The sequence below is a fragment of the Lissotriton vulgaris genome, chromosome 3_1 (genome assembly GCF_964263255.1).
Source record: "Lissotriton vulgaris chromosome 3_1, aLisVul1.2, whole genome shotgun sequence".
In the NCBI taxonomy this organism is placed as follows: domain Eukaryota; kingdom Metazoa; phylum Chordata; class Amphibia; order Caudata; family Salamandridae; genus Lissotriton; species Lissotriton vulgaris.
The window spans coordinates 1,234,456,713-1,234,478,387 of NC_141689.1; the positions used below are offsets into that span (position 1 = coordinate 1,234,456,713).

General features: G+C 46.5%; 1 protein-coding gene across 2 annotated transcripts in view; it reads right to left on the reverse strand.

Moving 5' to 3' along the window:
- Nucleotides 1-21,675, reverse strand: part of SRP72 (signal recognition particle 72) — a 356,617-nt gene that overhangs the window by 252,638 nt on the left and 82,304 nt on the right. The window contains exons 2-4 of one of the 2 annotated variants that reach the window (XM_086961696.1): nt 19,390-19,510; nt 16,615-16,741; nt 6,815-6,958 (exon numbers count right to left, since the gene is read on the reverse strand). In XM_086961696.1, coding sequence (XP_086817822.1) covers nt 6,815-6,958; nt 16,615-16,741; nt 19,390-19,510 — 392 coding nt within the window. The remainder of the gene's footprint in view (nt 1-6,814; nt 6,959-16,614; nt 16,742-19,389; nt 19,511-21,675) is intronic. The other variant, XM_086961698.1, reaches the window with a different exon arrangement.

The window sequence follows — 21,675 nt, forward strand, 5'->3', positions numbered from 1 at the left end:
CCTAAAATCAAACCTTTCCATTGTAAACAGTAATACAAAATGTACCAATCACCGAAGTATAATGTAGCTGGGGTAGGACCCCATGCCAGCCGCTCTTTTTAGGGTTCTGGCGACCCCTCGTCTGGGGCTTGTATAATTGGAGCACCCAGAATAGTCCACCAGACGTGTCCCAGTAAACTTCCAGAACCAGTCTGTCAGGCATTGGAACTTCCGGAGGAGCTACCCTATAGCCTCCTGCCATCGGGCTTCAGCCGGTCTGGTCTCAGTATACTGCGTTGTCTATGGTTCTGTCTCTCCTCGGGCGATCTGATCGCCCTGCTCCACCTCCCTGAGACGTCATCAGCTCTGCTGTCGAATTTTGGCAGTGGTTTCCTCTTTGCCTTCCAACCTCATGCCTGCAGAGGGCTCTTGAAGAATATGGATCTCCCTTGTTACAGGGACAGCGATGGGAAAGATGTAGTAAAATGAATCTATAACAATAAAAAAAAAAAGACTATTCATAGAGGGTGCTCCAAGAAGTGGGACCATAAATGGGGGAAATGGAACAAATACAGAGGTGGTCTCTGTATATACCCTTCCATAGTACTGCAACGTGAAAGAGGGTTATTGCTAGATCAACCAGTGAATGATGTGGAGCCCACGTCCTCACTTCCGTAGTTACTGCCCAATTGTACGACCCCACCTGCTTTACATGCTATTGGTGTATTCATGTCTCCTAGCTCTTAATCAGACTAGTGGTTTGCACCCTGGCTCATCTCTGGGACAGTTATGGTGATTATGGTTTCATCTCAGTATTGTACACTGTCATTTTAATGTGTTCCTGTCTACTGATTTGTCATTGTCTTGTACTTTTTTCTTTTGTTTAATAAAAATGGTTACCAAAAAAAAAAAGAAAAAGGACTTGATTAGGTTTATACCTTGGTCGGGAACACCGGACTTCCTATCCTAGCAGCAAATGGATTCTATGTCAGGACCGGAGGCTTCGGATTATGCTTTTCTTCCTTCGCTTTATTACATAAATGAAAAAACACAGCAGCCTTAGAAAAGCTCCAATCCATTTTCAACTGTAGAAAAATCAACAAAAACGATTCTTTCAAAGTTCATCAATCCAGGAAAACTACAGCTCCCATGAGCCTTCAACATTAGTCCTTCAGCTATCTCCATTCCCAGTATGTTAGGCAGTCCATCCTCAACTTCCTCCTCTTTCTTCGCTGCTCACGCAGCAGTCAGTTAAGTGCACTTCTTTCTTGTTTATTGGGCTGTGTTTATGCGCTTTATGCAGGAGATGTTTTGGGCTATGTTGCAGTGTTAATACTGTTTTCTCTCTGCAGAGCCCCGAGCCGCGGGAGCGCTTTTGCTCCTTTCACAGCGTTTATCCCTTCGGCGGTGCGGTGTTACTGGCGCCCGCCAGGGGGCACCCGTGCGTCTCGCCTGCTCCTCGGCGCGCGTCCCTTCACTCGGAGGAGACGCGCGGAGGAGCCGGCCGACTGCGGAGCTTTGCCCTCTCCACCCTCAACGCCCGGTATACCGGGTCTGTATTTTTGGCCCTTGTCTGAATTTCTGCGACGCCCCGCGGAGTCTGTATTAGCGGCGGAGACCGCGTGGAGCGCCGATTCGGCGAAAATACGTTATTTTGCGCTTGTGTGGTGAAACGCGCATTGGGGGTGATTGGACCCGATCCCTGTGTGGAGAGTCGGCGCGTTTGGGAGCTTTATCGTGTGGCTCACCTTGCCAGGGTTGGCTGGCCCGAAAAAGTTATTGCAGTCTGTATAGTCTACCCATATTGCTCTGACACCCTCTGGTGAGAGGGTCTTGTTCACAGTGCTGTTTGCATCAGGTGCTTAGTGGTTAGCGCGGCAACATGGATCAAGATAATTATTTTGAGGAACCCCACTCCTATTTACAAGATGAGGAGTTTTACCAAGCGGTCGACAGCTCTATTTATCGCTGTGTGACCGAGGTGGTGGGTCCCATGGAGGACTGGTTGTCTGCGCGCATCGTTGAGGAGTGCGCCAAGTTGGCGCAGGCCCATTTGGGAGCGCCTACTGGCCTCCCAGGCCCCTCAGGTGAGGGCCCCCCCCGTGCCAAAGAGGCCCTGCAGGGAAGGGGCTCCGGAAGGGGGGCAGGGGGTCGACAGAGGCGCCTTTGAGCGTCTCAGGGACGCTTTCTTGGCCAAGGCGACTGCTGGCCCCCCTGCACCGCTTTCGGACCCTGCACCTTAGGTGGTTTCAGAGACCGCGCCTCCGTCTCCGGGGTTGGATTCACCGGATACCGACTATGGCGGAGAGTCGGTCCGCTCGTGGCACCCCTCGGGCTCGGCCACAGAGTTGCCCCGGGACAGTTCCGGCATGCTGAACCCGGATGAGATTATGCATCCGCGGTCCGCGGCCTGGACGCGGGGAGAAACGGTGGCAAAGTTCGTGGCAGGTCGCCTGCGCAAACCTCTAGAGAAAGACGCAAAGGGTTGCCTGCGGGGGGAGTGTCCTAGACCCACTTTGGAGGGAAAGGTGGCCCTGACGCCCGAATTGGAAGCGAAAATGGCCACGTTCCTCGCCAAATTTATGAAGGACCCCCGTAAGGGGATCGACCGTTCCTGGCGGTCATGCCAGGATAAGTTGTTGGACGCAGTAGGGCCCGCCACAAAAATCCTGGACATGGCGGAGGGGGCGAAGGCCAATGGCACAGTGATTTCTCCTGGGTCTTATCCAACTGGGCCCAGAGGGTTATCATTCTTCTGGGGAACGCCAACTGCGCCCGATCCACTAAACGTCGGAGATCCCTGCTTATCAAGTTGGACCCGAAACTTGGTGACTTGGCTTCTTCGGAAGCGGGGGCGGTCGCCCAGGACGGCCTTTTTGGCGAGCCTTTCATTAAGGAGCTTGGCAAATTCGTGTCTACGTTCACTTCGCTGGACAAGGCACAGTCCAGCATCAAAAGAGTATTCCAGTCAGTGGATGCTGGACATCCCAGTTTTCCAGTGGCTGAACGCCCGCTGGGGTCCGTTTTCGGTGGATCTGTTTGCATCCCGTCTGGACCACCAACTTCCAAGGTTCTTCAGTTGGAGGCCGGATCCGCATGCGGAGGCCACGGACGCTTTCCTCCAGGACTGGAGCCAGGAGAGGCCTTACGCGTTCCCCCCATTCTCGATGATAATACGAACGGTGGCCCAGGTGCGTCGTCAGGAGGTGGAGATGGTGTTGGTTACGCCGCTCTGGAGGTCTCAAGTCTGGTTTCCAGTTCTTCTGGAACTTTCTTGGGATTTTCCAATCCTACTCCCCCGGTTTCCTCACCTCTTGCTCAGCCCGGATCGAGAACCTCATCCTCTCATCATGCAGGGCTCTCTCTCCGCCCCATTGCATGGAGGCTTTCCGGAAACGTTGGTCGCTCCCGGGCCTTTCGGGATCGGCTGAGGGCCTGCTCTCCTAGGCCTGGGCTGATAGCACGGCGAAGCGCTACAAATCCACTTGGCTTAAATGGCTGCGTTGGTGTCTTCGAAGGGACCTGGATCCCGTGGTCGCAGGACTCGTTCCAATCTTGAATTTTTTAGCCGAATTGGCGTCTAAAGGCCAGGCCTATAGGACAATTAACGCAATGCGTTCCGCAATGGAGGGTGCCCCAGTGGGGGAACATCCTTTTGTTTGTCGCCTTTTACGGGGTGTTCGTCTCGCTCTACCCCCGGAACCCCGATATTCTGTCCTTTGGGATGTGAATGTGGTCTTGAACCTGTTCCTGTCTTGGCAGGCTAACGCTTATTTGTCCCTGAAGGAGTTGTCAGCTAAATTAGCTATGCTCCTGTGTTTGGTTTCTTGCCGACGGGTGTCGGATGTCCGTGCCCTGGACGTGTCGGCGCGAGTGTTTTCCCCTGACGGAGTCACTTTTCAAGTGGGACGTCGTACAAAGTCTGCGTCACGAACGATATCGTACCCAGCCTTTGTGGACTCCCCCAAGTTGTGCGTCGTGCAGTGTTTGAAGGCTTACGAAGACATGACGTTGGATATCCACACACCGGGCGAACGACAATTACTAATTGCCCTGCGAAAACCACACAGAGCAGTCTCTTCCCCCACTATTGCAAGGTGGGTGCGTTGGGTCATGCAGGAGGCGGGCATTGATACTAAACGTTTTGGAGCTCACTCTGCCAGGGGAGCAATGGCTTCTAAGGTGTTTTCTGTGGGAGCTCGCTTGGAGGATTTAATGCGTGCAGCAGATTGGTCCTCAGACTCCACTTTTAAAAGGTTTTACTTTAAACCGTTGGTGGATCTAGCACATTTGGTGGTGAGTAAGCTTTGAACTAGCATAATCCGAAGCCTCCGGTCCTGACATAGAATCGAAATTTGCCTAGCTTACGTAACGGTAAGTTTCAATTCTATTAAGGACACGGAGGCGAGGATTATCCCACCCAGGAGTTCGTCGATGATGAACCCGCCCGTATGTCTGTAAGTAACTCTTTTTCCAGTTCCATTGTGCATGTTCTTCAGACTGTCTTAATGATGTCCTCAATTGGTTGTTGTAAATGTAAATGTAAATGTACAGGAATTTATATAGCGCAAATCACCGAGCGGTCCCCGGTAGCTTGTTTCCTTCCCAGTATAAGAATTGGCTTGGTAGTTTGGTCTGCCCTGTTCCCATGATGCACTGGGCCAGGGTCAGACTAATTTGCATATAGCCAAGTTCAGAGCTGGGATGGTGCAGTGAGCTAAAAAACGGTGAGGGATCAAGCCCTGATCTTTGGACTGGGTAAGAGTGGTCTGCTTAATTCAGACACTCTGTTCATCACCACCCCCTTTTCTGAATCATTTTTGTCCACCATAAGCGTGAAAGGGTATACTCAGATGTGAGTCCCTAGCTCATTGCACCATCAGGATTCAAGCAAGCCGGGCCGAAGACGGCTGAAATGCCAGAAACCGGTCCCCGGTAGCTTGTTTCCTTCCCAGTATAAGAATTGGCTTGGTAGTTTGGTCTGCCCTGTTCCCATGATGCACTGGGCCAGGGTCAGACTAATATGCATATAGCCAAGTTCTGAGCTGGGATGGTGCAGTGAGCTAAAAAACGGTGATGGATCAAGCCCTGATCTTTGGACTGGGTAAGAGTGGTCTGCTTAATTCAGACACTCCGTTCATCACCACCCCCTTTTCTGAATCATGCTTAGGGAACCCGTCCTGGTATTCCCCTGTGAGATAACAACGGCAGGGTATCCGCAAGGTGAAAGCCAGGCATCCCGCCGAAGGGGCCGTTGTGGAGATTAAGCAAGCTATTGCCCAAAGTCGCAGAGTGTGAACCTGTGAATCGAGTAGGTACCGGAACGAGAATTGTCGAGTCCATGGACATTTTAGGACTCAAGACCCCGCCGAGCCGGGAATTGAACCCTGGTCCCGGGCTGACCTCTGCTTCCAGGTCTGCCTCCTCTAACCAGTGAGCCACACTTCTCACCAGGTTGTTGGGATTTCTCTTACGTTGTTCTTTTTCCGATAGGAAATGACGGTTCCAAGCAGGACCAGTGATGATGTGCGTAACCAGCGCCAAGAAAGAGGAGGAAGTTGAGGATGGACTGCCTAACATACTGGGAATGGAAATAGCTGAAGGACTAATGTTGAAGGCTCATGGGAGCTGTAGTTTTCCTGGATTGATGAACTTTGAAAAAATCGTTTTTGTTGATTTTTCTACAGTTGAAAATGGATTGGAGCTTTTCTAAGGCTGCTGTGTTTTTTCATTTATGTAATAAAGCGAAGGAAGAAAAGCATAATCCTCGCCTCCGTGTCCTTAATAGAATTGAAACTTACCGTTACGTAAGCTAGGCAAATTTCGATTCAAAGGGGTATAATGCATGAGGAGGGTGTCACACATGTTGGTGTTAACCTTCTTAATGTATGGTTGGAAATTACAATAAGAAGAATTTAAGTTTAAAAAAAAAAGAAGATTCAGCAACATAGAAGGAGCTCCATAGACTGGTCACAAGTAACTGCCACTACAGCATCTTAGAAGCCAGTTACATAATTCAGAACTCTGGTCACTGTGGCAATGTAATAACTAAGATGATGTCACACTGCAAAGGAGGAAAAAGGAGAGCAGTACGAAAATGTAACACCTTCAGAGCAATGCAGGGGCACTGTTTTATATCTAAAAAAAAGCATTCTAAACCGTGACACATTATTACATTCTTTATCTTGCATGTGTTTTTTAAAAAAAAATAGAAAATTCAATACACAAGTTTTTAATGGTTGTCCGGACTCAAAATTTAAGCCAGACAGATTGGCTTTGCCAATGCATATTAAATCTTGCTTACTAAAATTTTAAAAATAGCATTAAAGTTATGGAACAAAATGCCTGAATCAATCTGTACATGGTAATTACCCAGCGTACATTCCTAGGCATAGCTGTTTGCCTCATGTCTGCCTCTGCAGTCAGATATCAACCATACACAAAATATTCTTGGCCCAGTCATACACAAAACTTTTTAGTTCAGTCTCAAAAGTGAACAGTTCTGTCAGAAGTCCTGGACTAGGTTTCTTTAAAAATGCAAACTAAGCAAATCAAAACAAATGTTGGCCTGTTTGAACCCAAATGGTCAAGCGCAGCTCAAGTGCCTATGGCATAACATGCACAGGACCAGAGTCTTGGCATAAACCAAGCCACTTTTAATAACACAAGACAGTCTTCTGGCTTAGATTCTACTGTTTGAAGCTGGAATCTGCCTGCAATGGAACAAACATGATAATAAAAGAGTGGAATGTCCAAAAGCAATTAATTATGTATGCTTCATACTAAATTCAAATATTTGAATCAATTACTTTAATGTTCAATTCTGCACACTTACTGGTGTCACTTTGTCCCACGTGCTCATCGCAGCCACCACTGCTGAAAGATTAGTTTTTCGTTCCTCTTCATAGTCATCCTGTGAGTTCCTTATCAGATCCCTGTAGACTGCTACGCATTCATCATAGCGCTCCAGCCTGTAGAGCTGAAAAAAATGAAAGGAATATTAAAATCACCATACTGGTCCAGTCAACAGACTGGAAAGCATTTAAAACTCTTGGGATTTAGGAATGAATGGCTCCAAATCAGATTTAATTCCTTTGAGTTGATTGACAAGAAGCAACCGGAAGGGGACAGAATAGGTTAGAAGTCCTTAAAAGGCTAGGGAGTTTTAAACCTTTGACAGATGTCTATTAAAAATAGGCATTGTAATGTTATTTAAATTCATTATATGATCATTTATCATCTGTAGATATCCAGAAAGTCGGTCTGGATTTGCTTGAACCTGTGCTTCAATAATGAGGGGCCTATACAGGGGTGAGGGTGGTATCAGGGTCAGAGTATAGAAAACGCGGGTGCCGTGCCTCTCCCAGAGAGGTCAATCTCCTCCATGAGCCTGGGCTCTTCCTGCTGACCGGGCATCTGTGGTCCTGTGCCAGAGCTGGGTAGGAACTGTGCCCCTAAGACATCTGTTCTGCAAACTCAGACTAAGATGGACTAATACACCACCACGGACCGCTACCCAACGGACGGAACGCCGGGGGGCTCCTCCCTCCCTGGGACTGACCTCTCGACCATCCTACAGGCTATTGGCACCTGCCAGTCTTAGGTATAGAGCAAGATCGGAGAGGTCCGGGTGGACATGGCCATTATACGCCTGGACCTTCGTAACGCCACAGCCCGAATCTCAAAGGCAGAGTCCCGTCTCTCCACGGTCGAGGACGAATTTGGGCAGCTGAAGACCCAGGTATCCCGCCTACAGGATGCCGAAAACAGCTCGCAGCGAAACAACCTGCGCCTGGTGGGGTTTCCGGAGGGGGTCGAGCAGGGCCACGCGGACACCTTCATAGAGATATGGCTGAAATCCTGGATGCCCAAAGATGCCCTGTCGGTCTGGTTTGCGATCGAGCGCGACCACCGTTCTTTAGCGCCTAAAGCTCCTCCCAGTGCCCCACACCGTCCCATCATAGTGAGGATCCTCAACTTCCGGATCAGAGAGGCCATCCTCAGTGAGGCCCGGGTCCAGGGCCCCCTGAAGTACCACAATAAGACCATCATGCTCTTCCCGGACTGCAGAAGGGAGGTGCAAGCCCAGCGCCATTCCTATGTGGATGTTAAACAGAAGCTCTGCAATCTAGGGCTTAGATAGGGCTGCCTCTTCCCAGCTCGCCTCAGAGTTATCTTTCAGGGCAAAACAATCTTTTTCGACACCCCAGTGGATCCCTGGACCTGGCTCACTGAGAATCGGCCCTTGCGAACTCGGCCTGCTTCCCCCAGCCCTCTCTGACCATCAGCAAAAAAGTCTATCATCTCCCAAGCAACAACTGAGACGCACCCATTTCGTAGGATTGGGGTTGGCATCACGGTCGCCGGGCCTCGGGACCCAGTTGTTGGCCACTGGAGGGGCTCCCCTCGCTCTTGAGGACTAGAGCCATGCCAGCTCCATGGACAACCTGAGCAGAGATCCAGACCGTCTGGGATCCTGCGGCCTGCCTGGTCGGACTCAGACCTTTCTAGAAGCCCAGCACTTCTGGCCATCGGTGGGGATGCGGCAGTCTGATCTGCGAAAGGCCAGTATCTGTGTAGATCCCCCATGAACACTATCCACTTAGACATAGGCTGATGATCGTCCACATCTGTCACAATGGAGGGGTCCATTGTTGCAACAAACTGCCCTACTATGCGTTTTAGCTTGGCTGCCTGTTATTGTTTCCTTTTCAGGGCGACAGATGCTTCAGTTCTGGAAGTATAGGGGGGGGAGTTCGGGGAGGGGGACCATTTTTAACCCGGCTTCGATAGAGCCTCTGCCTTCTGTTTATAGCATCTTAACACCTATACATCACAGCACCATCAACCGACAGCACACCACATTGCGTTTGCCACACCTCTCTGCCCTAATGGCAGAGCACTGCTCCCCCTGGTATCCGGTCCCTGCCAGTCCGTTCCGCCCATTCACCACCTGCGACCAAGATTTCTACCAGCAGTAGGTCCCTCCGCGTTCTATCATAGAACGTGAACGGATTGCTGGACCGCATCATATGTTTGATGCGGTCCTTAAATACGCACAGTGCAACGTACCAGACGTTCTCCTACTCCAGGAGAGACACCTTCTGGGAACTCACCACCCTTTCCTAGCACAGTATGGGTTTGGCGGAGTGTGGCACTTAGGTTTCACACAGGGATCCCGGGGATCGCCATACTGGTCCAGAGGGGCCTCCCCTTCACCCCTGAACAATGGCCGACTGACATAGGGCAGTTATGTGTTCATGTAGGGTAGGCTTGAAGGACCATCTCTAAACCTAACTCCAACTTAAGTCCCACCCGCGACACTTCCCTCCACTCTACATCGCCTCACGGTCTTAGTCTCTGCCTTGCCCCTGGGTCAGACTATCAACGGGGGAGATTTCAATGCGGTCATGCAGCCGTCACTGGACGCGACCGGAACGTCATCGCCGGTACTATTAGACCACGCCAAGAAACGGTCCGACTGGTCCGCGGCTCTAGGCCTAAGCTACGCCTGGAGGGTTTGGAACCCCGGGAGAAACCATGTACCCACACCTTGGCAGCCCACCACACTCACTCTCGCATGGACTTGCTCCTCCTACCTGCCACCGATTGTCAACACATCTCCAATATCTCGATTCTCCCTGAACGTGTGGTTTTTACAAGACGAAGAGGTCAAAGACGCGAATGAGGTGGAACTGCGGCACTATTTTCTTACTAATCAGGGTACGGTCCCCTCCCCGGGTACACTCTGGGAGGCTGGTAAGGCCACTACTCGTGGCGTGACCAGGGGCCTGGTGCGCGCGAAGCATAAGGCCCAGACCGCTCACCTGACTTGGCTTGAGGCACAAGCCACACGGCTGGAACGGACACTCTCGGACAGTGCCGACGACCAACTCCGTTAGGCAACTGGCAGCAATTTGTGACGACAGATATCCCTCGACTCTGCCAAGATGCTGCGGTGCTCCTCTGTAGCCCATATCTACGGCTGGTTAGACATAACTGAAAAGTTGCTGCATAACTTGGTCTCGTACCCCAGAGCCAACAGAATCATCCCTGAAATCTGGGACGCCTCTGGAATTCACCACCACACCTCTGGGACCATTGCACAGGCCTTTGTGGGTTACTATGCTCAGCTGTATTCTGCTCGCCCCCCCATCCCGAGGACACCCTGGAGCCTCTGATGGGACCTGCGGATGTCCAGCTCTCCTGCCTCATTCGGGTGGAGACGACGGATCTGGATCTCCCCTTTACCTCGGAGGAGATAAAGAGGGCCATCTCCTTGCTGAATCCAGGGAAGACGCCAAGGCAGGACAGCTTCCGACAGAAGTACTAAACGACCTACAGAGACTTGCTGGTGCCCCAAGTGGTAGAGCTTTTCCAGCATGTGGCTGAGTTAAGCCCCTTGGAGGCACAAGTCATGATGGGCAACCGTGTCACGGTTATACCGTTCCGTGGTGAACAATGGCCCAACCTCTTTGGACTCGCTGCGGGCCCGTTGGAAGGATGGTCGGGCCTCCTAGAAGATATGGACTGGCGCGATGCCCTTATGGCCCCCAAAACCCTTACGACCTCCTCTAAACTCCGCCTCATTCAACTCTATGATCTCCATGTGGCCTATCTTACACCCGAGCGCCTACACAGGGCGGGGCTGCGCTCATCCCCGGACTGCACAAGATGCGGCCAAGCTCCGGACGACTTCTACCACATGGTCTGGCTTTGCCGAGGTCTTGACCCATTCTGGCCGGGGTGGAATCTGAGCTCACACAGACCTTGGGTTGGCAAGTTACGCGTGATCCCTTACTTCTTCTCCTGGGATTATTTGATGGTTTGGACGGCTCAAGAGCGGACAAGCATTTTCTGGGAACAGCGGTCACTGTGGCTAAAGGAGATATTGCAACGGTCTGGGCTCAGCACAACCCCCCTACCCGGCGAAAGTGGCTCCAGGGGGGTGGATTGGTGCGCAGCCCATGAGGAGCCCCTCTTTGAGGCACGTGTTTGTCCCGTGAAGTTCCAAAGGGTTTGGAGCAAATGGCTAAACCTACTGTTGTAAATTGGCTGCTTTGGCTCCCCCATGTAGCGGGGTGCTTTATTCCAGCTTGGGGGGCTTGCATAAATACTCCTACCCTAACAGTGGGTTTTTTTTTCTGCCAGTTGGACATGGAATTGGCTTTACTAAGTAAGGTAGATGCTGTCATTTTCTTTGCTTGGTTTTTTTCAAACCGAAAATAAAAAATTGATTATCAAAAAAAGATATCCAGAAAGTCTGTCATAGATACAGCCTTACCAGCCACATGCTGGGAACCCCTACATAAGATATAAGCCTTCAAGAAACCAGTTTCTAAAGCTAGCCTGGCCAACACAATCCCCTTTACTGAAGTAGGCAACCAGAGAGTAATTCTTACAGACTACAAGAAGAGTAGTCCGAAAGGCCACACTACGGATCTAACTCACAATGGACAGTTTATGTAAAGTTAAAGGTGCTATCTCAAAGTAGAATGTTTTAACATGTTTCCATTGGGGATGCAAGATTGCTCCAAACTTGAGGAATGCCCATCGCTATCCAGCAAGCAAGCGTGGTAAAGGTAGTTTGCCTACTGGGACAACAGCCACAAAAGGCAAGTGATGCAGCAAACGGTTTACACTGCATTTTAGGTTCAATGCAGATGTTTAAAGTTCCCTCAGTAATCTGCAACTAATGGAATCTTCGGCAAGTTTTAACCAGGGCCTACTAACGAAGGCTAGGTTAATTATCTCCAGGTTAACCTGTAGATCAACTACTATTAAAATCAACATCCAGCAATAAAATGGAAGGATCACCCAGTACAGAGAAACATTCACGTTTCAAACGTAGGTGCTGTCCGGGATTCAATAGTACACATGGCAAAGAGGGCCTTGCTAGGCAAGATCTTTCAAAGTCTAAATATTAGTTGTCCAGTAGCCCATGGGCAACAAAGTCCCAGATGTCATTGTGGATGCAACCCCCTATTGTGGCGAATCAGATGTAAGATGTCAAAATTGCCTGGAGCAATTAAAGATAAATCATCTGTAGTGTTCCATTTATTAATTTACAGAGGCATTTTTGAAGTATGCTTGCCACATAGGTGGAACAAAGCTGTTCAAATAATGGCGGTATTACATTAATGCACCAAGGAACACTCAAACTAGATACAGCATCTAGGGAGAAAAAAAGGGCAAGAATTAGGTAAAAGGAGCAGGAAGGAGAGAGTGAGAGCTTATTAATTTGGCTTCATATCTCTTGAAAAGTATAGCTCCAGAACCTTAAGGAAGACGCAAAGTGACAGATTAATATACAGGGAAATTATTCTGTGATATCCAAGAGAGCACAATTTCATCCAAGGAGTATCAAATTGAAAGTTACGGATAGCTATAAAAAAGACAAAATGCGTAACAAAAAGAATGCACAAGTAGATATCAGTTTCTTTAATATTAACAACCAGCAAGGAAGCTTCGCAGTGGCTCTTTACCTCAAGTCTGCACACTCACATTTGATATGTTGAGCACAGAGCAAGGAATTGGCTAAGAAAAAGCCAGACACTAAAACACTTCACTAAATACTTTTAAAAAATCGTGTTGAAAGAATGCTGGTCATTTTCCTCTAGTACTTTTTCTAACCCCACTTTTACCCTCTACCTTCTCAATAATTTTTGGACACCTTGCAAGTCGGCAGAAACCTGCTGCTTAGGCATGCACAGCCAATAAAGCCAAAAATAAATGTCAACAGATAAAGCCGAGCCATTTATTAAGATGCAACATTGTATAATGTTGAGAACTGCTATGATTGTCAGTGGTGATGAATGCCCTTTGGTACTACATAAGACCTGATTGGGGATTGGGGAGGGGGGGGTGGGGGTGGGGGGGGGGGGGGGGATTGTTTGGTTTTCGTACTGCCTCTTCTTGTTGAATTGTTAGTTGAGGACAAGAACTCTGCAATCCTGGGGGGCAGGCAGTTCTGAATCCGCTTTGCAGGGAGGGGGGTATGTTTCAGAGTTTTATTTGTTTTGTATTGTTGAGTTGGGAGTGGGGGGCGGATTATGTTGTGGGGCACTGACACTATGATTACCTTATGCTTCCAGTTATAGGTTTGTTGCCCTTTCGCAGAGTGGCTTGCATTGCTATGTGGGGTGTGTAGGAAGGAAACACCCCCTCCCACCCCCAATGGCTAATTCTTCTACCACTTTAGCCTTAAAATTCCTTTCCTGGAAGGTGATTGGGCATGGAGACAAATGTAAAAGCTTGATAGTACCGCAATACATTAAACGCCTGGGATCGGACATTGTCCACATTCAGGAGACTCATGCACTGGGTAACACGTATCGGGCTTTGGTTAGATGGGGTTACAAGATGTTGCCCATGTGGGGTACACTGCCGGCTCTAGAGGGGTGGGTATCTTAATAAAGAAGTTGTTCCCACTCACTATTCACCATATCTGGCAAGATACCCATGGGTGTTACTTAGCCCTCACTGGGAAGGGGAAACAGTCAATCTTTGTTTGGTGTACATTCCTCCTTGTCTACACGACTCTACACTCTCTGAACTGGGTGCCCTGCTACTTCGGATGCCAGAGGGTACATTACTTCTAGGAGGTGACTTCAATATGACGCTCAGTGAGCAGACACGAACTGGTGGACTTTCTCTTAGTCCTTGTTCTATCAGATATATGGCATGCCCACAACCCTTGGGAACACCAGTATACTTTCCTCTCTGGAGCTTATGGCAGTCTCTCCCATATTAAATTACCTTCTTACCCTCACACAACAGCTTCAGCATTGTCTGGAAATCTGCCACCTAGCTAGGGGTATCACAGATCACTCTCCAATCTGGGCAGTGATCGGTCTGAATTGAAGTTCTGAGCAGCGTAACATCACAGTAAACCCCTGGTACCTTAAAGAGCCCACCTTTAGAGAGAGTCTCTTAGAAGTGACCGAATACTTTTCTGAAAACAAGGTTTCGGTAGACTCCGCGCAAACCTTGTGGGAGGCATGTTAGACCGGCTAAAACAGCAGGAATATAGAGATGTAGCCTAAGATGCCACAAAATTGAGTCATAGAGCCACGCAACACCGCCTCCAGGAAGTGGGTGATAAAGTAAGTAAGCTACTAGGCTGGTTAGAGAAGAGAGAACAGACTAGCCGCTTGGTGCTAGAGGTTAAAACTGCCTCTTGTACCCTGAGGCGAGATAAACAACATGTGGCAAATGCCATATGCAGATTACTATACCCCGATCTACTCACTAGCAGTAGCCACCAAAGTGGAAGATTCCTGGGCGATATTAGTCTTCCATCCTCTCACAGACTCAAATAGAGCACTTCTTGAAGACGAGTTTACAGAAGAAAATATTTTTTGAGAAATCAGAGATCTGAACAAAGCAATCAGTCTTAATGGCTTAAATATTGAACTATACAAATTTTCGGCCGACAGCTGGCTCCTCATATTATATATGTTTAAAGAGTAGATGAAAGAGATCACTCGCTAGGGACTAAAGGCTAGCTACTATTCTGGTCATTCACAAGACTGGAAAGCCGCTGGATGACTGACTCCTAAAGGCCAATATCACTTCTAAATGTTGAGGTCAAAATCCTGGCTAAAATCCTGGCCTCCCACCTGAATAAAGTGATCACAACTCTAGTCCACCCCAATCAGTCGGACTTCATGCCTTGTAGAAGCACCACTCACAATCTGAGGTACCTCTATGGCATCCAGAGCCAAACGGGCAACTTACAGGATAGCACCCTGGTGTTCTAACTAGACACCAAAATGGCATTCGATACGCTGGTGTGGGACTACATGTTTGAGGTACTAGATATATAAACCTCAGCACTCTTGTTCAATTTAATATTAGTTCATACAGTTGTTTAAACAAGTCAATTTAAAGTACCAGCAGGACATAAATTTAGTTCTTGCCGTATCAATTTAATATGAATTTATAACAGTCTTGAATCACAAATTTAAAAAGCAGTGACATTATAATCCAGGAGTAGACAGCTTGATGTAACAATCCTCCTTTTAAGTGTTGAACCGGCAGCCAGCATGTGTTTAATTTCATAGATACTTTTTCAAGGCTACGATCATTGATAAAGTAGGCGACCAAAAAGTTGTATAGAAATGTCAAAGTCTTGTATTGGGGAGTCGGCTGTCCCTAAATATATTCTAGCTCTTTGTCAGAACAGAAGACTGCGTCACGTATTTTTTTTGTATAAATCCACTGGTTGTTTTATAGTTTTAGTAGTCACAAAAACTAGGGCTATGATATGCCCCCGTATTATACTTGGAACGACTGCGCAGCGAGGGAGACTTTCATACTACAGGGGCATATCATAGCCCTAGTTTCTGTGACTACAAAAACTGGATTATAATGTCACTGCTTTTTAAATATGTGATTCAAGACTTTGCTATATATTCATATTAAATTGATACGGCAAGAACTAAATTTATGTCCTGCTGGTACTTTAAATTGACTTGTCGAAACAACTGTATTAATTAATATTAAATTGAACACGAGTGCCGAGGTTTATATATCCGTTTAATGTTTTCACTGGGTCCAATTGGGCCTCGTGATTTGGCATCTTAGGTAGTGGGGTGCAGTCTTCTTAACCTCGAGGGGCACCAATACTTGGATAATTACATTTAATGCACAAAGAGAATAGATGTGCTACCAATTAGACCTCCACTGCCATCTGTAAATATGGTCATGCTTGAGGAAAGGGCCATATTGGGTTATGGGCCACACTTCCTGCATTGGGTGAGACTCTTGTACACGAAACTGTTGGCTCAAGTATGTGTAAACAGAGGAGCATCTCACGTATTTGGGCTCCACCACCACCAGGTAGGGCTGCCTGTTATCCCCACTCTTTTTTGCTTTGATACTGGAGCCCCTCGCAGCCTGGATCAGGCAGGACCCACTGGTTTCTGGTATGCGCTGGACTGACACTGGGAGGACAAAATATTGCTTTATGCACACAAACCCTCTTTTATACGCTAGGTAGATTGATGAACATACTCACTTTATTTGGTTGATACACAAATATACATCCTGCTGGGGCCACAGCCTCGACTGCCCGAAACTGCGAAGCACAAATGGTCATAGAGGGTTTCCGCTATCTAGGTATTTACATAATGACTGACCCGAACTTGCTTTTTTTTGGCAACAATCTATCACCACTGCTGAACAGACTAAGGAGGGATGTCTGCCATTGTAGATCTCTACCACTGTCACCTCTTCGTAGGGTGGCTTTATTTAAAATGGTGCCGCTTCCTATTTTCTATAGGTTTTATAAAAAAGCGCCCTACACAATTCATTCCTCCTATTTTAAAGCCATTGTTGGCAATATCAAGACACTACTGTGGGATGGGGCCATGCACGAATACCACTATACAAGCCTACATGGGGGTGGTACAAAGGTGTGACTGTCCCCTCCCTGATATTCAGAAACACTAATGGGTGGCTCAATTAACCGCCATCAATAGTTGGATCTTTTTCTTACCGGATGAACCCACATTTTTGCTTGGACATATAGAGAAATACAACGTGTTAAGAAAAACAACGTCTACTTTTGTGTGGCAACTGTCTGCCTACACATTATTTTTAATCAAAAACTATCAACAGCTGCCAACTTACCACTTGGCCATAGAGCTCTTTGAGTTTGTCTGTTTGTTCACTGGTGTTTTCTATCGTTTTTAGTGCATTTTCAATTCGATTTAACCTATACTCGCAGTAAGCCTTTTCAAAGGCGATCACATCACTGCTGAAACAAGAAAACAAAAATAAATTTATCTGCAACCATGACAGCATAGGATTCCAAAATTAATGTTTACAGCGAGTCGTAAAAGAAAACTTTTTACTTCATTATTTAAAAATTACAACACCAGTAGGAAAATATCCAACTACGATCTATAATTTACTTTTAGTTTGCATAAACGATATAACTCATCTTATGAGGCAGATGAAGGAATAGTGGAAAACAGATTAAACGCTTGGGAAGTAATAGCCATTTCCCTCCATGTTGTTGTGTTAAAAATCAGTAGAAGATGGATGAAGTACACTCCTCAGCAACTATCCACACCCCAATCAAATCAGACTACACCACCCACCCACATCATGATCTTTAACACTTATGACACAAATACCTCAACAGAGCTATGGAGATTCATTCGTTTGAAAACGTTCAATGTCAGATAAGAGGCAAGTGAGTTAATTGGCCAGACCGTACAGAAAACATTTCATAGCAAGGTCACAGTATTTCCATCTTACAACTGGGGAATGAAGTAAAGATATTATGGCTGGAGTAAAAACGGCTAAGAGGAATAGATGACAAATTTAAATAAACTTCAGCACTGTGTTGGCGGTGTGCAGTGACATTTTTCTAAGACAAGAGTTTCTCACCACTAGTTCAAAAACCGACACAGAATATTCATAACAGACCAACATATCCGTGATTTTAGATAAGAGCTAGTGACAAGTGACGCAGAGCAAAAAAACTGCTAAAACGGCGCAACAAAAATGTATGTATAAACACTCTGATGGTTAGTAATTTGCAAAAAGTTCAAATGCAATTAATATGGACATGCAGAGTGAACAAGTTAAAGAACCAAAAGAGCGCCAAAAGTTGTGCTGGGTGGTCTACGACGTTTTGACCTGTGATCAATTCAGTCATCTTTTGGACCAAGTTACGACATTTTTTAGTGCTGTAGTGGGGCAGGTCAAAATTCCATGCATAGGTCCTCCCAGGTATATGCCCAAGGCGAGGTATGTAATTAATCCAAGGAGGTAAATCCAGATTGGTGTGTCAGGAGAATCCAATAGAATAATCAGAGCTGACGTACACATCTAGGCATCCAAGGACCGTGTAATACTCGAGTGGGGAAGAGGAAAAACGATCATATCTGGACCGGCGTCAAGGTGCGGACATCCGGTTAAGGAACTGTATTTCGTAGGGGGGCAGTGTCCTGATCGAATAAGGTGGTTCCCCAAGTCCACAAAGCAACTCCTGGGTTTCAAGACATTGGCGCGAGTCCAAGTCAAGGGGGCTTTTCGCAGTTTTTTGCTCTGCTTCACTGGTCACTTGTGCCGCCCACACAATTGCACGAGCACTATTGAGCACAAGTCTTTATGGGTTACTTCCACATTCAATCTATATAGTGCTAATTTTTTTTTGCACTTTATTCTTAAATTTAGACTCCCTCTTAAATTTCTTAAATAACCATTGATGTTTCCCGGATTCTTCCTTTTGGCAATTTTCATGCATGCTCTGTATAATTGCCTATGAATATTAATTGTTGCAACGTTGTTGTGGGTTACAAATAAAAAAGGTAAAAACATTGTTTTAACTATATATAAAAATGTAATTAAGCATAAGAAAGGTTATTTAAATACAAGTGCCTGTAAAAAACACAATCCCAAACAATTTAACAAAAAAGGAAAGCAACTTAACTGCTCTATGTTAAACACATGAAAAAGGATTGCTTGCAATAAGTCAAGCTACTGTTACTCTTTCAGCGTAGCATTCCAAACCATTGTTCTTTTACCCACAATGCCACCTCAGTTTGGACCCAGCCATATGCAAATTAGTCTTTACCCTGCTCCAATATGAACAGTCCAGTCCAAACTACCAAGTCAGGTCCTCCCTGAGCAGGACCTCAAGCAGCACAATACTAGTTTCAACAGGATTAGGACTCACCAGTCGGGTGTACCATGATTTCAGTAGCACAGTTATCACAGGAAGCAAGCTACAACCAATCAAACAGTTTCAATCAGAGTGAAAACAGCCTCTGGTTGCTTGTAATCAAATATACAGAGAACCTAACATCACAGTGTGTGCTGGACTATTCCAAATGGAGCAGGACCTAGACTGATTTGCATACAGCGGGGGTCTAATCGGAGATGGCATGGAGGGCAAAAGAACGATGGGTTGCAATGCTACCCCGAGATATTGCCTATGGTTAAACTTATTGCAACCGTTCCTCTCATCACATTTTGTGTGTGTGATCATTACACTACAGACATCAATGGCAACCACAGAACTCTATACCACGTTTTATAGTCCGCTCCCAAATGAACGGAATGATAACGTTTTCTTACAGATCTGGCTTTAGGTAAACAACAAATAAACATCGGTGCATTTGAAGAAATCATTGTAAAGAGGTGATCACAGTTATGTAAACACTGTACACAGCAACTTATCATTAATTAACTAATGCCTAATGGTCAACTTAATTTACAATGCAATCTGGAAGAGCACGCCTGATCAATATCCTGCAAAAGGTGAACACGTAATAGTGATAATTAAAATGAAAAGAACACCAAATGTTTCAACCAACCGATTGAAAAACCTGCAACGTATAAACATCTTGGCACTGTTTATGCAGTCCCGCAACGCACACTGTGGATGCTCACCTGGTCAACACTTTGGTATGACTATGGATAACATTCATGGCTTCCTTGAAGCTGCCGCTCTGAAGCAGGCACACCACCTTGCAATGGAGTGCCGTGACATCGTCTTTAGTGATCTGCAGTACTAAAAAGGAGATAAGATAGTTTGTCAAAACCGATAATTAGGTGCTGTACAATAATTCTTTAAAACATTGAAAGAACCCCAACTTCTTGCTTCATTAGTTTTAATGCATTTTAAAATACTATCTCAGTATTAGAGGCATTTAAATCCCTTATATACCGTAACAGCATAATACTAGAAACATAATAACAGCCGAATAACTAAATCTACATTAACACCACAACAGCGCAAAGCCAAAGTCTAGGAAAAACAAGTGGGGAGAACTTTAGCATTGACCCGGAAACCAAAATAATTTGGTCCGCCAAGGATCCACTGGGCAGGAGCTGCATCTCACTCACAGCGCACTTGAAATAAATTGATTCGCCATTGCTTTCATTAATGCACTTGAAAGAATTAGTTTGAGCATCTTACTTTCTACCTACTGTACGCTAGAAAGTCAAAGACAACTACAAGGAAAGAGATGGTCATGCAGAACTTGGGAAAACTGCTAATGCCACCTTATATTAGATATAGAATCTCACAGGTAGCCAGTGCACTTAGATGATAGCGTCCTGTTCCGCACAAACTTGACTCTCCTATCTGCCCAAGTGGTAGTAGGCCTTTGCACAGAGCAGTTTGAACAAGTTACAATAAGACTGTGGAATTACACACTAATATCTCAAAGCAAATATAACTATTGAGGACTTGTGTTCCTCAAAGAAACGTAGCTAACCAAACTTTATATTCCATCATCACAGCAATGATCTATCAGTTTCAAAATGACAATCTCATCTTGCTCAATTAATACTGGAGGAGGGCAAATGTATTTATGGATGATCGGTGAACAATTCTGTCAGACTCCGTTGGGGGGGGGTGGACAGGACAGTCAGGGGCTACTGGGTGCCAATTGTGCTGGTTGATGTCGTATGCCATTAGTGACCTGCAGTCCACCCTACTATGGCTCTACAAACTAGGCTAAGTAACCCTTTCCAGAGTAGCGAGGGCAAGCAGACACTGGCTTCTCAGGAAAACAGTGTTGTGGCTAAGAGCCCAGAACTCAACAATTCAACTAAAGACCAATAAAGTATTGTCCAGCCAAGTGGTTGTTTGGGTCTCGCCTGAACCAGCGCATGCGCTGCACTGCAAGACATTTAGTTAGTGGGTTTTTAAAGTGCCATCAGCCTTTCTTTCATGGCTCATTAAGCCTTAACAGCATGCTCCTCCACCCCCTTGCTCTCTGCTCTCACTACCCCCTTCCACGCAGCCCGCGCACACACACACACATAAGGCTACTCACTGCCTATCAACCTCCTCGCAGCCAGGTAGCGTGATCAGTTTAACTTTCCCGGCCGTGTCACTTTCACGGCCACGTTCGCCGTGAAAGTGTTAGTCTTAAAACATATTTACATAGAGTCTGTTGCATGATTTACTTGGACATTATTTTTAATTGCTTGCCTCGTGCTGTGGCTTCTCGAATTCTTCTAGAAGGTATGTGCTACTGGATGCAGTAAAGACAACAGCGTGCTTAAAGGGCCGTTTAGATCCGATCAGTCAACTTAGCGCATAAACACCAGTAAATTTACAACTGCGTCGAGAAATCGAAATATTTTGGAACCTTAATTATAGATAGGTGGAGGCAAACTGCAATTGTGACTGTTTTATTCAAGTGACCTTTATTCCCTGCTTTGTGCATGCAGTTACCATGAGCTAAAATATGTAAAGTGCAGGAGTAAATAACCTACATTTCCACACAGATCTTAAAAGGTGCCTGTGAGAACGTAATGCACAATTAACGTTTGCCCCTGCTGCATGATTCTAAATTAATCTGCGGGGTCTCGGTCTGGAGTGCCTGCTGTGCGTTGATCTCCCTTTGCTGCTCCTTAAGCTGAACTATAGCAGGGATGGTGCCAAATTCAGGCAGGTCTGCATATATTGGGTGCAGTCAGAGCGGTCACTCTCTTAGAGCAAAGAGGAAAGCATTTGTGGTAGAAAAGTTATGAAACAGCCGAACAGAGCCGTACCTGGGTCTTCGTAAAGACCAGCAGACAATTCAGAACAGTTTGGTCATCCTTCTGGGATGGTGCGATATATATATATATATATATATATATTTATTTCACAGTCCTGTTCCGCTGCCTCAAACCAGGACCAAGATCCAATCTGCCACAACGGATACCACAGGTACAGAC